Source organism: Pempheris klunzingeri, chromosome 13, assembly GCF_042242105.1.
Source record: "Pempheris klunzingeri isolate RE-2024b chromosome 13, fPemKlu1.hap1, whole genome shotgun sequence".
In the NCBI taxonomy this organism is placed as follows: domain Eukaryota; kingdom Metazoa; phylum Chordata; class Actinopteri; order Acropomatiformes; family Pempheridae; genus Pempheris; species Pempheris klunzingeri.
In genome coordinates, this window is record NC_092024.1 from 21,871,587 (window position 1) to 21,886,910 (window position 15,324).

At 41.9% G+C, this 15,324-nt stretch overlaps 1 protein-coding gene across 1 annotated transcript in view; it reads right to left on the reverse strand.

Annotated features, from left to right (window-relative positions):
• The window catches only part of atrn (attractin), a 112,174-nt gene that overhangs the window by 33,373 nt on the left and 63,477 nt on the right, over positions 1-15,324 (reverse strand). The window contains exon 26 of the mRNA XM_070841789.1: positions 5,156-5,234. Within this exon, the coding sequence (XP_070697890.1) occupies positions 5,156-5,234 (79 nt within the window). The remainder of the gene's footprint in view (positions 1-5,155; positions 5,235-15,324) is intronic.

Genomic DNA, 15,324 nt, shown 5'->3' on the forward strand with positions numbered 1-15,324 from the left:
GGCTAAAAGGCCAGTGCCGTCTGTGCCACAAAATGTCTGCTGTGGTCGGGTCTGTCTATTGCCATCTGGCAATTCGAGCTCCTTCAAAGGAACTGTCAGCTCTCAAAGGAAAGCTTTGATTAAGACTCAGACAGTACAGAAATACACACACACACACACACACACACATCCAAGCACATCTATGCAAACAGATGCACAGCAAACACATTTGAGGAAAAACATGCACTTGAACACTTTGAAACCAACACAAACAAGCACACAGACCCCAACAGGTGGGCTCTGGGTTGTTCCAAAAACCTCCAACAGTCTCAGCAGGTGTTAGTCTGCTAGCACCGTGAGAGGAACCTAAGACATAGTTCTAAATGCATGTTTACTCAGTGCTTGGAATTTAAACCTGAAAAGCTGCCAATGTGCGAGTAAAAATGAATTTTGGCGAATAGCATCATCGAGTTACGGGGGCCGACTCGGAGTCTGGTGTGACTACAAATGTGCAAACACAAAGACCGACTCTCAAAAGAGCTTAGTCAAGTGCACAAAGGCATTTACAGTATGTTCATGTACGTGCGGTACACTGTACACTGTGAGATGAAGAGCTGGTGATAAACCGATGGCTTCTCAGTGGCACTGCTCGTTTCATAACCTTGATCACCTCTTTAAGGTTTCAGCGGTCGGTTTAAGTTGAGGGTGTATTTTTGTTGATACTGAAAATGTAATGCCTCCATTTTCCTTTGTGTAATATTGTGCAGCTTAATTTTCAAAGAAAATAATCCAGACAATGTTCATATCTGCAGTTACAGTTAACTGTTTGTGGATACTAGTGCAATGATGTCATTTATTTATTTATTTTTAAATCAACATGTATGAATAGATGCAATGACTCATAAACCCCTTCTCTTTCTAGAAAACTGTTTTGGCAAAAGAAAGTTGCAAAAAGTTGATTTCAAGCTCAGTTTCTTCTGCCTTTCTTAAAAACAGCTCACAGTGACATTTACATTTAGGGCTTAAGCTAACACTGTTATCCAGAGGGACTTACAATGACTGTGAAAGCACAATATGCTTAAACTACTTAAAGTCAGATGACAAGCAGCCAGAAGTAAGAAGTACAAGGCTCAGGGCCATTGCCTTAAATTCCTGCGACCTTGCAATGACCACATAAAATGCAATGGCCACCATTTCCCACTGCAGCAGGCTCAAATAAGGTGAACGTGGGCATAATTAGTTGCAAATGTGTGCCACTGTATGGCTGATGCAAGCACAGGGAAACAGAGGAATCAGGGATGAATGTGGGAAACGAGGCCTGGGGGGACAGTGTTGGAAAGAACAGAACGGTCCCAGTGTCACGGAAGCAGACGGCTGTAACGAGAAAGGCGACCTCATGGAGAAACATGATTAGCTTTCTGTTTGCAGGAAATTATGTGTCACGTTGTGTTTACACAGTACATGTGTATGTACAGTACGAGGGCATATCTGTTATAAGTAACTGTGCATTTCTGCATGAGTGGGAGAAGGTAATTATAGTTAAAAAACTAGAAATGGAAACTCGAAATGAGGTTCCTACACTGTTTCAGTGGAAGAACTCCAGCTTTCTCCAGGCCATTTTTTGATTTCTAATATTATTTGGTTGGTGTTGTGCTTCCTCAATTTACAGCACTCCACTTCACATCACTCTCAGCCGCAAAAACTGAATGTGTGTAAGATGATGAGCATCTAAAAATCAAAGAAGTAAGTAAGTAAAATACTTTTTGCACTTACTTATTGAAAACCAAGTGAATTGGTTATGAAAAACGTTCCGTCCAAACAGAATTCTTTATGTATACAAAAACCACCTTTCAGAGTGGGTGTGGAGGGAGGCGGATGTGGGATGTGAAATCCTACAGCAGAGTATTTCTAAAAGGAGTCACAGCCATAAGTCCACTCGACGTCTATGAAAGGTACGACACTTGGCCCTCTGCTTAAATCCACTCACAGACAGCTGCTCTCTGCTGGTTTATTTTTCTAAGGCAGCTTTTCAGTGTAGACACCAGCCACCTATACAATAAATATGAATCCTTACAGAAAGGGTGAGTCAATAAGATTTTCACCTGTTGTTTGAACTGCCGTTGGCAACCTTAGTGTACAAACACACCAATCCATACAGCACAGCTACATTTAAGTACATGACTAAAATGGCAATGCCAATACACCTACTTTGTGTGAAATTGATCTTCACCTCTGTGTTTGAGATGATTCAGTGGCATTAAAATGCAATAGCAAAAGGATTCAACAGAATTGTTAAAACATTTATTATAAAACCTGCCGCAGCAGAGATGCTACTGCAACACTTAGACAAAGCCACTTAGATATAGATGTAGGGATTTCTGCCAGTCGTATGCTTAGGACTCTTTTACAGAAAGTACCCAACGTGTTGAAAAGATGTATGAGCCCAAGCACCATCGTGACTGTCTTACGGCATTTTGGTGATGTGATGCAACTCAGTTTCGTCTCAGAGCTGTAATTCTTTTGTACATGTATATGTATGTTGCTTTGGCTTCGGAAAGCAATTACCTTGCATCATCTCATTCATAGCTGATGTGCCTCAGCGTTGCAAAATGCTGGAAAAATATGAGATTTGAGGTTTAACCAAGTTAAAGAATCTTGAAGTACATCACGTAAAAGTGCTTCCTCAATTTACAATTTAACACCTCCCTTGCAGCTCTATCCACATGGGTTTAAAACCAGCCAGGAGACTTTATAATGGCATTATTTACACTTTAAAATACAAATGGGTGCCTACGTAACCCATGAAAGAAGCACATCATGGGATGTTAACACCAACTTCATTATGATATTCTACCCCAGACAATGATGTCCAAGAGTAATTTGAAATTTGCCGACTTCAAAAGTAAAATTTTGAATGTAAAAATCTCCATACTTCCTCACATGAGAAATGCTATATCATGATTTAATATGTGCTTTCTTCAGGTGAAGATCTGCCTAATCAATTTATGCCAAGCTGATTCCATGAAGGCCATTTTAACAAACCCCACTGTTTTAGCTTTCCCAGGTGCTGGAAAGTTTAATAATGACCCGACAGTGTCCTGTAGCTCACGAGCCTCTTAACAAAGGTCAAGTGCTAATTTTGTTTAAAGGTTGGCCTGTAGAGGGTCCAGCTGGACAACAGTGGTTGTGTGATGGAGAGGGGGTGGGGGGGGGGGTGGGAACAGGTGAAACAAGGGTTGTTAAGTGGCATCCAGAGGTGAGGGGATGGCAACGCTCTTGGGCGAGGAAACAGCCAAAAGGTACTTCAGCTGGCATGGCGAGGCCGACAAGCAACAACCAAAAGTTCCCATTAAGCACGACATCAGCTTATATGCCCCTCACACATTCCCACATGCACACAACCTTTCAGCCACTCATTCAAAAGGAGGTTCAAACCCTTCTGCAGACACACTTTGAACATACATTGTCACTTTTTCAAGGACAATTCAATGCCAATTCTAACCAGCTGCAACATGTGAGCCTCGCTATAAGAGGTAATCTATAAGCAGACAGTTGGCTAGTTAGCCAAATCACTCAATTAGTTTGTCAATCCAGCAAACAAGCGAGTCATGCTACATTGTCAGCCCCAGTCAGTCAAACGTTCGGGCTACTCAGAGCTTGACGAGATAAAATGCCATCGCAGGACAATGACTTAAAGAAATAAAGTCATAGACTGAGCAAATCTATTGTGGCTGCTGTCATCTTAGGAGACATAAACCAGTCACACAGGAGCTTTGTCAGGACGCCTGCTTTCTGTCTGTCAGCACTGAGTGTGTCTGTCAACATGTGTGTGTGTGTGTGTGTGTGCGTTTGAAAAATTGGGTTAGAGATTAAATTCTGCAGTGCAGAATAATATAATTTACAAGCCATTTAGATCCACAGGTAGGCTATAACACAGACAACTGGACATATGAACAAATTCATATTTTTACTTAGTTTTAGTTTTCCTGAATTGTCGAAAGACCTGAAAATGTTCCAATTTTTTTTTTCTGTCTCAATCTTTGCGGACAGGTAGTCTTTAGAAAACATCCCAGTCATCGAGCCTGCTAGAGATAAAAGCAGCTATCAGGCTCTTATTAGCAGCCTAGTTAGAAAAATTGCGCTCTTTCAAATGTGGATGTGACAGACAAGTGAATAGATTGAGGCTTGATGTTTTATTCCCACGATTCTGTACAGGGTTTTTACTCCAGTAATTAAAACATTTGCTCATCTTTGTTTAGTTGCAGGTAATTGCATGACATCTACACATTGATACAATCACTGTCCTGATTTAATTATCAATAGGATGCAACAACATATCGTCTGCACAGATAGTAGTTAGATGACAAGTTCGATACCAGTCACATATTGTCTGTCCAATACAAGCGTACACGTGCTAGTTAGCTAAGGTTAGCAGGACTGAAAACAAAGGGAAGTTGTTACCCTGTCTCTGTCTCTCAATGTCTAAGTAATAAAGAGTGTGAGTGTTTTCTCATTGTTCACTCTTGGGCCATTTACAACTTCTAAAATCCACAACTTTTGTAAAATACAGGAGGTCAGCTATAGGTTTTAATGATTCACAGTCTGAGAGTCAGGGGATAAAATCCTACAGAAAGTGGTGTTTATGGGTCCAATTATCCCTCTTATTTAAAAACTTACACTTTCTGGACTGGAATTGGAGATGTCAACAGCACACAGAAGAAATAATAATATAGCTGGCCAAAGACCGGGAAGCAGATAGCAGAAAGCTGTGGTGAGCCATGAGTCGAGGCCAAGGTCAAAACTCTCTTTTTCTCCTCAATTAAAAATGTTTCCTTATCATGAACGTTGGAGATTTAAGCTCTTAAGTTTCCAGTTCAGCTCTGGAAAGCAGCAGCTTATATCACCATCTATATAGCTCCATGCAGTAGCTGGTTCACTGTATGTTGCAATGCTGTGTGACCCATTTACTGAAAGTACCTCTGACTTTCTAATATTTTTATACTTCCTGGTGTGAAACCTCAGCCTAAACTTTTTTTAAGCTACACTGACCAAAAACTTCAGCAGCTTCATAGCACCCAAAACGAATACAAACACAAGGTGTGTTTCAGTGGTTGTCAATTTACCTACCAGAGTAGCTAAAATCAATATTTGCTGTCAGCATGAGTCTCTGACTTACCTCTCGTCGCCGTGACGCCCAGCAGCTTTGTTTGATCTTCCAGACCACGGCGGCCACCAGGAGCAGGGACAGGAAGCAACTGTGGACAGACGAGGGAGAGGAAGAAATTAGTTAAAAAAGGAGCAAAAGACAGATTCATGAAGAGGAGAAATGAAAAAACTGGAGGCCTTGGGAACATTTGAGGTCCCATTTGTAGCCAAGAAGTGCGTGACTATGTGTATCAGTTTCTGTCATGCATATATTTATCAATGAGGACTGATGTTCTTCTTCCAGCTTATGCATATTCATGATTGTTTTGATGTGACAGCGCTTGCTAGAAGGGGTGATTACAGCTCACATTGATCTGTGCTATCATTTAAAGAGCTACAGGCCTGAAGCTTGTGGACCAACTTTACATTTTTTTGCCTCCTGACAAAAAAAAATAAATGCTATGATGAGCACAACCTTTAAAGTTGTTTTGATGCATCGCTGCCGTTTGTCCTGTCAATACTGCACATCCAACAGCATGTCATAAGAAAATGATCACCAACTGGTGAAGAAGATGAAAGACCTCCTTCTACAGTACAACAAATACAGTCCAAGAGCCTGCTGTAGATACAAAAGGTGACAATAACCGAGGATGTCACCAGTTCACAAGTAGAAAATGTTGTCAGACCCAGGAAGCAGCTGTGACCCAGCATCAACACCTTCACATGTATGCACACACCTCCATCCACTTGCACACTTTAACTTCAACTGGTTTTTATTATAACTTGCATGAAATTATCTTATGTCCTATATCTACTTCTGGATGAAGATGAAGTTTTGACGTTAAGTAGAATCTTTGTCATCTCGATTTTTTTAGCACTGTGGGATTTTTTCATTTTTCCTTGAGCACGTAATGCTTTTTTACTTCTCCTTTTTTTTGTGTTTTTCACATTTGCACAAATAAAATATACAGGGATTCAAAACCTGAGTGTTCTTTGCACTTCACACAAAATCGACTTGAGGTGACAAAGGTAGGGGTGACAAGTCTTGGAGAGGTGGTTTGTTAGAGTCACTGTGTGTGTGTGTGTGTGTGTGTGTGTGTGTGTGTGTGTCTCCAGTTCCCCTGGCTGCTTTCACACCTGCACTTATGAGGCTGTGAAGGAGGGAAGAAAACCACAAAAATAAAGACAAAGAGACAGAGTGTGTGTGTGTATGTGCAAATACATCAGATACAACATCCCCTGCGATCTGAACTTCATTCCCTGACTGTCGCTCCTTTTCGCTGATTTCCTGTCAGTGTTTGTGCAGCTCTCTGGCTCGAGCTTCCAATATTTGAGCTCACGTCAGTGTTAGCAACTGGCTGCTGATGAGCACAGCCTCAGCAGCGAAATGGGAAAAATGCAGAAGCACAAGTAATCCATCCAAACTTCTCAGATTTTCTTCTGAAAAAGCGAAATATAAAAATTTGCATATTCAAGTTTTATGTCAGCCACCGATGACTCGACTCTGACTTGTAAACATTAAGTCTTTCCCAGAATTGGAAAATTGAGCTGTGGGAACAATAAAATATGTTTAAATTGAACTACAGATATATTTCACAGCTATAAAAAGAAACTAAACTGTTAAAATGCATCAGTAATAATAGTAAACAAACCCCAGTTCTGTCGGTGTTTACTGTGACCACACAGTAATGTTTACGTTCTAATTTATCCATATAATTACTACCATTTTTACATTATTGTCACATTATTAACAACAATAATAAACTTCAGATATAACAAAATTAAAAAAGCTGTGTAAAAACAGTTGTTCAGTTGAGAAACATTCAACTCAACATTGCTAATATGGCTGTTTACAGGCACACATGAAATCAGGGTCATGCTGAAAGCTGACGTAGTTCCTTTAATCCATGAACCCAACTGTAATCAGAATCTTAATTTATTGAGTCCATTTGTCGCTTGGGTGGAACATTTCTTTTGCAAATCCAGAGATGTTCTTTAACAGAGAAACTACTACGTACGTACTAAGTACTTTTTTTTTAGTGAAAAGTGGAGAATAAAGTCATGTTTCATGTTCTGTTACTGCAGCAATTAATACCAGATTGCCTGGATTGATCAGTGGGGTAACAGGTTTCTGATTTGCCAGATTTCTCTGTACATTTAACCACACCGAGGCTTAAAAACTCTTGGCTTTGAAATATTAAAATACACATTCTTTGCTTCTTTGTTCCAAGTGCGGCTGATTTTCATTCTTTTGTTTAAGATTACAGGTATAATGTCTGTGAATTCCCTTTCAGGGATTAGAAGTGGATTTAATTAGAAACTCCAAGTTGAAGGATAACTTGTCCAGACACATGGGCCTTCCAGTGAGACCGCTCGCAGATTTTTCTCCAAAGTTTTACCACCTTTTCAATCTGAGTGCCATAGCCTATTTTAATACTAGCTGTGATACGTTCAGATCTTTATTCATTGCTCCCACACCCACCCCGCCTACACTCTGTGACTCTTTAAAGTGCCATCCATTCAAAAAATCCCCTTATCTCTCCAGGCTGAAGAGAACTCTTAAGCGATCCATCCATTCAGCCATCTTATTGATCTGGCTTCCTGCTCGCTGCTTAAAGAGCGACACGGTGCTGATGAATGACCCGCGTGAATAGATATCAGTCCTGCATCAAAGGCCTCCCTGCTCAACAGGGTGGGGGAAGGAAAGGTGAGCGAGACAAAGAGAAGGAGGACAGACAAAGGGAGAGAGATGGACAGTAATGGTGAAAGACAAGAGAGATAAAGGCAGATAAAAGATTAAAAAGTGAGAGCTAAAGTCAGGACAAGATGAAGACGGATATTGTATCAGTATATTGAACAACTTTTGAGAGCGCACAGGCAGGGATCGGTAGGAGTCCCAGTCGCAGGCGCTCTTGTTTCTAAGTTGGCTCTCTCACATTTCGTCAGCTGATTTGGCAGCTTCACTCACACTCGCTCACACCCAGATTGCAGACATCAAGGTCATGTCTTTAGTTAACTCAAAGTCTGCACAAGGAAAAATGTCAGCAATATGCAACCACATGACTGTATACACACACACACACATCTGTGCAGAGATGTTTGTGCTGAACCTATTCAGAATATGCTGTCATTCTGGATGCAGCCACAGCCCATAAAAATGTTATCACTGCTCCAAAGTGGAGTCAGGTCAGATCACAGTAAACCACCACCTATCAAGTTAACCCTTCACCTCCAAGTCAAACTGAACAGGTGCGACTCTGCTGTCAGTTTGACTTCATGCAGCCAAACATGAGTGTGAGAAACTTCAATTATTAAGAATGTGAGAATCACCATTGGTGGCTCAAATGTACCAACGCAAAACTTGCGAACACTCAAATCATCTGTTTCGCTCATGGTTCCGTCCTCCCTCGTGCACATATCCAATTCTGCTCTTTCAGATCTGTGCCTCTCTCAAAGCGCAGACTGAGACTGAGGAGTGCTCAGATTTGTTTTGTCTTCAATACACTTCCATCGACGGAGACCAAAAGATGAAGAATGAAAGAGAAAAATGTGGAAAAGGAACGGCAGAAAGACGGACAGAGACACAAAGAGAAGACACAGATGGAAACAGACAGAGCCGTGCGCTTCATTTGATCTCAACCTCCACAAGGGAAACTGGCCAAGTTAGTCAGGCTTCAGCTCTCACCACCCCCCCACAACCACTCCAACAGCTCCCACTCTCACAGGGAATAGAAATTAGCATCCACCAGCACATGCTGACATACCAGAACCGCCTGCAACAATCAGACACCCGTGTTTGAAGCTCCATTGACAACACTAGTTTAATACATGGCAAATGTTAAAGATGTTCAAGTGATAACTGTAATAGTTAAAAGAACGATGATTTAAACAGACAGCAACACAAGCCAAAAGCTTCAAACAGTCCATAATGTCATGAACTGATGCTTCTGAGGTTGAGAGACTGGTGTTAGAGGATATATAGGGAGCCTTTACTGTAGCTCACAGTCCAGCATTGATACTGTGCCTGCAAATAGTCACCTAATTTCACATGAAGTCAAGAAAATGATATTTCTCAACCTAACCTTACCTAACCTATGTTACTTGGTTCACTGTAGGGGGCTCATGTAGCTTCAGATAGACCGGAGGGCAACAACACTCTGCGCTCTCTAAGAGATCAGTCTCCATTAAAATCTACCTTGTGATTGAGCACATTGTGGTATCTGATGCCACTTCGAGCAGCCAGAGGTAGTTTGTCCTAAAATACTCAGACGTTCACGTTCAAGTCAGGCTGCATTTATTGTTAAAATGCCTACAGGAAAAAAAAAAAACCTTTGTATTTTTTCGCCCCTGAGCTCAGATATGCATCACATATCATCAAATGTGACTGAGTTAGAATTTAATGAATCAAAAAACTGGCAGTCCAAAAGACAACATGGATCTAAATGATCAGTTTTAATCAATTGACTGCACACTGCAACATTTACGGCGCTTTAAAGCTTTTACATTCTTGAATGCAAAACTGTGTTGAATGTCATTACTGCAATAAGTGAGATGGACATTTCTAATTGCAGCAGTATCCCGACTGTATTAACGTTTAAGCCCTCATGACCATCACGTAGCAGTAAATTGTAGTATTGCTGCAAGGGGCAGCTGTATAATTCATCTACTGTGGTTTGTTTTTCACTGACAACTATTAAAAGCCATGTGTGACTGCAGTGACTGAGGCTTTAAGAGACAAACCCAGCTTGTTTATGATGAAGCAGTTTTAACTTCGGCCCTGCTTACAGTGCCAAAATTGAAAACAGATGGTGATGCAGAGGACTGATGGAGGTTGAAGGAAATATGGAAGATTGACAGGCAGTGTGATCTGACGCATCGGCTATAAATAGATAAAAACCAATTTCTGGCCAAGGACCGACAAGAAAAAGTAAAGCATAACTTCTACTTTGAACATTTTGACAGCCACACACTCTTCATTTGGATTGATTCCTTCTTTATTAGAAAGTATTTTTCCTCATAACCCGTTCTCATCACAGTCTCATTCCTGCTCAATAATGAAGCGAACCCTGATTTTTTTTTTTTTTTTTTTTTTTTCAGCTGAAAGGCATCCTGTGGAGTTTTCACTGTGAACAATAAGTTGTGTTTGCATGTGAGGTTTCTCATCGACTCATTTTATCTATCTCCCCAAAGCTTAAACTCATGCATGCGTTACTTCTAGCAGGAAATGTTTTTATTGAAGGTTTTGAAATGTGGTTTGTTTATTTTGGCTGGTGATCTTCTGCTCATTTTGTGGCCTCATTTCTGCCAAGTACAAAGCAATGGATTTGTGGATATGGTGACCCCCTAATTAGCAAAGACTTAACAGGATACTTTTAAGGTTAATTGCTTCAAAAATATCACGTTTTTAAATCAAGCCAGACATGTAATGTGCAGAAAATATTGTTTCAATGGAAACGTAGGTCCAAAGAATGATGTATGTATGCAAGTGTGTAACTGAAGGCAGAGAAACTGGCAAAAACTGCATGTGTCAAGCAAACCCTTCTTGACTAAAGCAAATTAAAAATTATGGAAGCTGTCCATTTCAGTGTAAGACTAGAGTGTGTAAAAAGAGCCGGAGAGAGAGTGTATTATAGCCACAAGGTGCTGAGGCCACAGAGGTGAGCTCTGACGTGTCACTGGCTAACCTGACAGCAAGACAACAGCCACAGGGCAAACACCAACAGACTGGCTCTGTTGTCTACAGCCAGCTGAATACTAATCCAGCAGTCTGCCTGCTGTTGGCTCTTCCTCCGTGGGTGGGAAATTAAACCTTCTCACCAGCCAAGTGCCATTTCATTTTCACTATGGCTGATAAGTTCGTCTATTGAACCGCACATTAACCAGTCGCTGCTCAGAGGTCCTGTTCTGCGCCCTGCACTTGTCGCCACTAAATCCTGCAGCATTATGGGTGGTGGGACACTTCCAAGAAATGTAACCCACCTGAAGTACAAGCAGGACCTGGCATGTTGCAGAATACAAATTTCTGTATAATCTCTTCAGGTTTGTATTGTTTGTTTACTCACTCCCAGCACAAGGGAGCGAGCAAAAGGGACTAGACTCTCTCCTTTATGTTTGGTGGGGAGGAAAGAAAAAAACAAAACAAAATTGAATTTGGCATGTTCTTACAGGCAGCATGGCAGGTTTGTGGCCATAAAAGAAGCATGCTCCTGCAGAGTACACAGGTGTTCTACCTGAGCTAAAAAAGGAAGATAAAAAAAAATGTACACAGCCTTGTTTACTGCCCCAAATGCCAATTCATGGGTGTTAATTAGTTACAGATAATTACATTTGCCACAGACAGTTATCGTATTACCTCTTAAAATCTGTTAAGATGACAGAATCCAGCTAATTAAAACTGCAACTATTTTGGTTTGATAAGTGCCCTTTTGCACAATCGTTTTGCATTTTTACAAATCATTCATACTGCCTGAGATGTAATCTGGTGAAAGAAGCAGCGGTGGTTGACTGAAAACTCAGGGATAAAAACAAAAGCTGCAGTGAAAGAGGGACAGAAGCAGCTGAGGGAATATGAGGATTTAGAAATTGATTGGTGAATAAGGGAGCAGATTCCTTCGAAAAACCGCTGCAAGCTGATCTTCTGCACCTTACATTCTGAACAGTTTGAACCAAAAGCAATGAAAAAAAAGGCTTTTCACAAGTCATATTATATTTTTTACAATCCTGCAATGGGGCCTGGAGCCTGAAGACGAGGCTTCTCTTTATCCGTTTTTGCAAGCGTTTGCTATTGCTCGTGCAAACCTGCTGAAAATCATTTCCACAGCGAGAGCTGCAGCCCTTCAGAGACACGAATGAGGCCTGGAGGGAGGGAGTGGACACGGGGCTGATGGGACGGTAAGAGGAGAGCTTGCCTCCCTCTTGGGACTCCCCAGGAGTGCGTTACGGCCCAGTTCACGTTCCCGTTGCTCTCCTCCCTGCTCATTTCAGGTGAGGAGCAGGAGGAGAGTGGAGGAGCTGAGTCCAACTCAGTGATCTGACTCATTTATTATTAATCGAACGCAGAGCTGCTTTCAGCTCCTCGCAAAACTATCGGGGGGGGTTTAGCCGCGAGGCGCTTCTTGCACTCTCTATCTGCTCCATCTTCGACTTGTATCTCTTACTGGCTCCTCGCTGATGACCCGACAGTGAGGTCAGATACAAAGAGAGAGTGTTAAAGAATGCAAGAGAGGGGAGAAAAGGAGAAGAAAGGAGACGGGGTAAGAGGTGGGGAGAAGAGGTGAAGAGAGAAGAGGGCAGCCAGGGGAGGAAGATGAAGACAAGGTTGGAAATGTGGAAGGAATAGGAGAATGAAGAGAGAGCAGGAGGGGAGGCAGAAGGAAAAACATTAAGGCAGGGAGGTAAACGGACAGGTGGAGATGCAGCAGCAAAGGTTCGGATAAAGATGGAGAGAGTAAGAGGGGGCAGAGATTCACAGAGAGAAAGAGACAGAGGATTAGAAAGCTTGGAGAGGAGGAGAGGCTGGAGATTCTGCTGTGGTACTGGCAGCAGAGCCTGCTGAGTGCCCTGTGAGGCCTCTTAGGACAGCCAGGTGGGGTTTGAAAGTGTGTGTGTGTGTGTCTCTCTCTCGTCTCAGGGGAGAGAGAGAGTCTGCAGTCAGTCAACACCACCAGGAGGGCAAACACTACAGCGAGTGTGTGCGACTGTTAGATGTTGTGTGTGTACACGTGAGAAGCAGCTGGGATTCCAAGCAGATATCTAACTTTTTTTTACATTAACACTAGAAAAGAGAGGAGGAGGAGCAACGTGTGAGCCCTTAAAATGAAAGAAAACCTAACTGCCATCACTCATCGCATCCTTAAGATCGATTTTCCTTAAAGATGTTCAGATTGCTTTAAAAAGTGGGCGTGGCTTAGTGGATCCAGGACCGCTGGCCTCCACTCACATTTCCCTCATCTGCATCGTTAGATTAGGAGGAGGATTAAACTAATAGCATCTAACATCTTTAGAATATATTATTGATGCATTTTCTATCAAACAATTGTTGACCAATTCATCAGAGAATGACACTTAACTGGTCCACTAAAAATTAACTCTCTTTAGAAAAAAACAAATGTTTATACAACTCAACATTTCAAAAGTTTGAACAACATTTGTTGACAGCAGGATAAAATCACTGCTTTGGTTTATGTTTTTGTGCTGCCGAGTCCTCCACACTCTGTCCTGCTGTCAATCACCCATCACCCTCCCTGTCACCGCTGCTGGTGACGCTGATGCAGGCCGACGTCTGTGTACAAACACTAACGTGTGTGAGAGGAAATGGTGAGCCGGCACGCTCGTCGCCGCATATCACAGCCGGGGTCAATGTCACTTTCTTTTCAACCAATCATAGTGATGGATCTCTTTCCCAATCTGAAGACAGAAAAGCTCTCCAGTCGATAATGAAGCCACTGAGAACAAATGCGACGGGGAAATAATTGGGAATGATCTGTCGTTAGTAAATGGGTTGCAATTTAAGTTGACATTTAGAATTGATTGTATTGAGCTGACTCCTACATGTGCACTCAGGCTGAAGCTTTAAAGATACAGTAGAGAAGGGGTGTGTGTGTGTGTGTGTGTGTGTGTGTGTGTGTGTGTGTGTGTGTGTGTGTGAAGGACAATCACAGGACTCAAAGGACACACAGCACCACTGAGTGGCCAGCTGCCTCCTATATTTCAATAGAGTGTTTCTGAGTGTGTGCATTTGTGTCTGTGTGTGTTTAAGAGAGAATTTCTATGCCAGCGTCTAAACCTGCAGATGTGTTTAAAGAGGGTGAAAAGTGGTAAGGTGATCACAACAACAGAATTATTTATTTTCTGTTGCAGGCCACTTCCAGTTTCCAAAATATGCATGAGTGGCCACTACATAGTCCTAAGAGCCTGAGACCAACACAGACAGCTGCAAAATGTATGTGTGTGTGTGTGTGTGTGTGTATTTGAGAGTGGATGGTCCAGCTTTTAATTCTCTCTGTATCCATATGAAAGTTTGGTACCAAGAAAGAAAATGGTACAAATATGTAATCTGTTTTTAAATGATAATAAAACGATTGATCACAATTTTGTTAGACACAAAAGTTGCAAAAACAACTGCCGTCTGCCTGAAACATCTAACCATGGATAAATTATTCAACTGGAGTGCTGCCCCTCTCTTTTAGACCAATTCTCCAAGGACTGGGATGTACTGGACCCAGCAGCCAAGTCTGTCTCAGTGTTTGCACCTAGTGTCAATTTCAAGGGTCGGTACATTCAGGTAACGAAGAAACTGGAGCCTGGAGAAGTGACTCCTGTGACAAGGGTTTACAGCGAAGCCTTTGGATTATGCAGAGTAGATGTGCTGCTGTTGAGTCTGCAGGGTTTTCAACCGTGCAACACACAAAAACAAATCCTTATACCTCCATTACATTAGGGTGGAGGCAGGAGTATCTGAGGTGAATACGTCAGGGTTTTTTGGGTGACTTCCCACAGCCAAGCTATCCTGTGGTACTAATTAGTTCATTTGGGTTAAGTTTTTAATTGATTACATACATTTGTTAAATTCTTTTGTGTTTATTAACAATATAATAATATAGGAGTTTATATATTGTTATCTGACTTCACAAGAAGATGCTCTTCATTTCATTTTTAATCTTTATTTTCCAAAAAGCCTTCGATCCAGGCGGCACGTAGGCAACATTGCTGTTCTATAGGTAGAATTTCAACACCTGTCTCGGGAAAAAAGAGGTACTGGAGTATAACAGACACACTGAGCACAGAACAAAGCAAAAAGCAAAGATTTGACTGCAGCGACCTCAGGAAGAAGGGTTAAAAGCGCTGTGGAGGAGGATGGTAGGGGGAGTAGAGGGTGAATTGATAGTGGGAGGTAGAGAGTGACATACATGGCTGCCATGCTGAATCAAGGGACCTGGGATGGATGACACTGATAACCTCTCTGGCTCAATGAGGTAAATGGTTTAGAACAAGGTCAGTGATTGGAATAACGCTTCCTGCCGCTGTATGCTGATGGTGGTCGGGTGGCGACAGTGGTACTCAGGCTCTGATACTGATTGGAAACTTTTGTCTGGAAGATTTTGATGATGGTGCTTAGGTACTCGAAATCACAACTGAACATTAACTTGAAAATGGACCAATCAGCACGGTGCTACGAAGCAAGATTAATGGCTTGGTGAA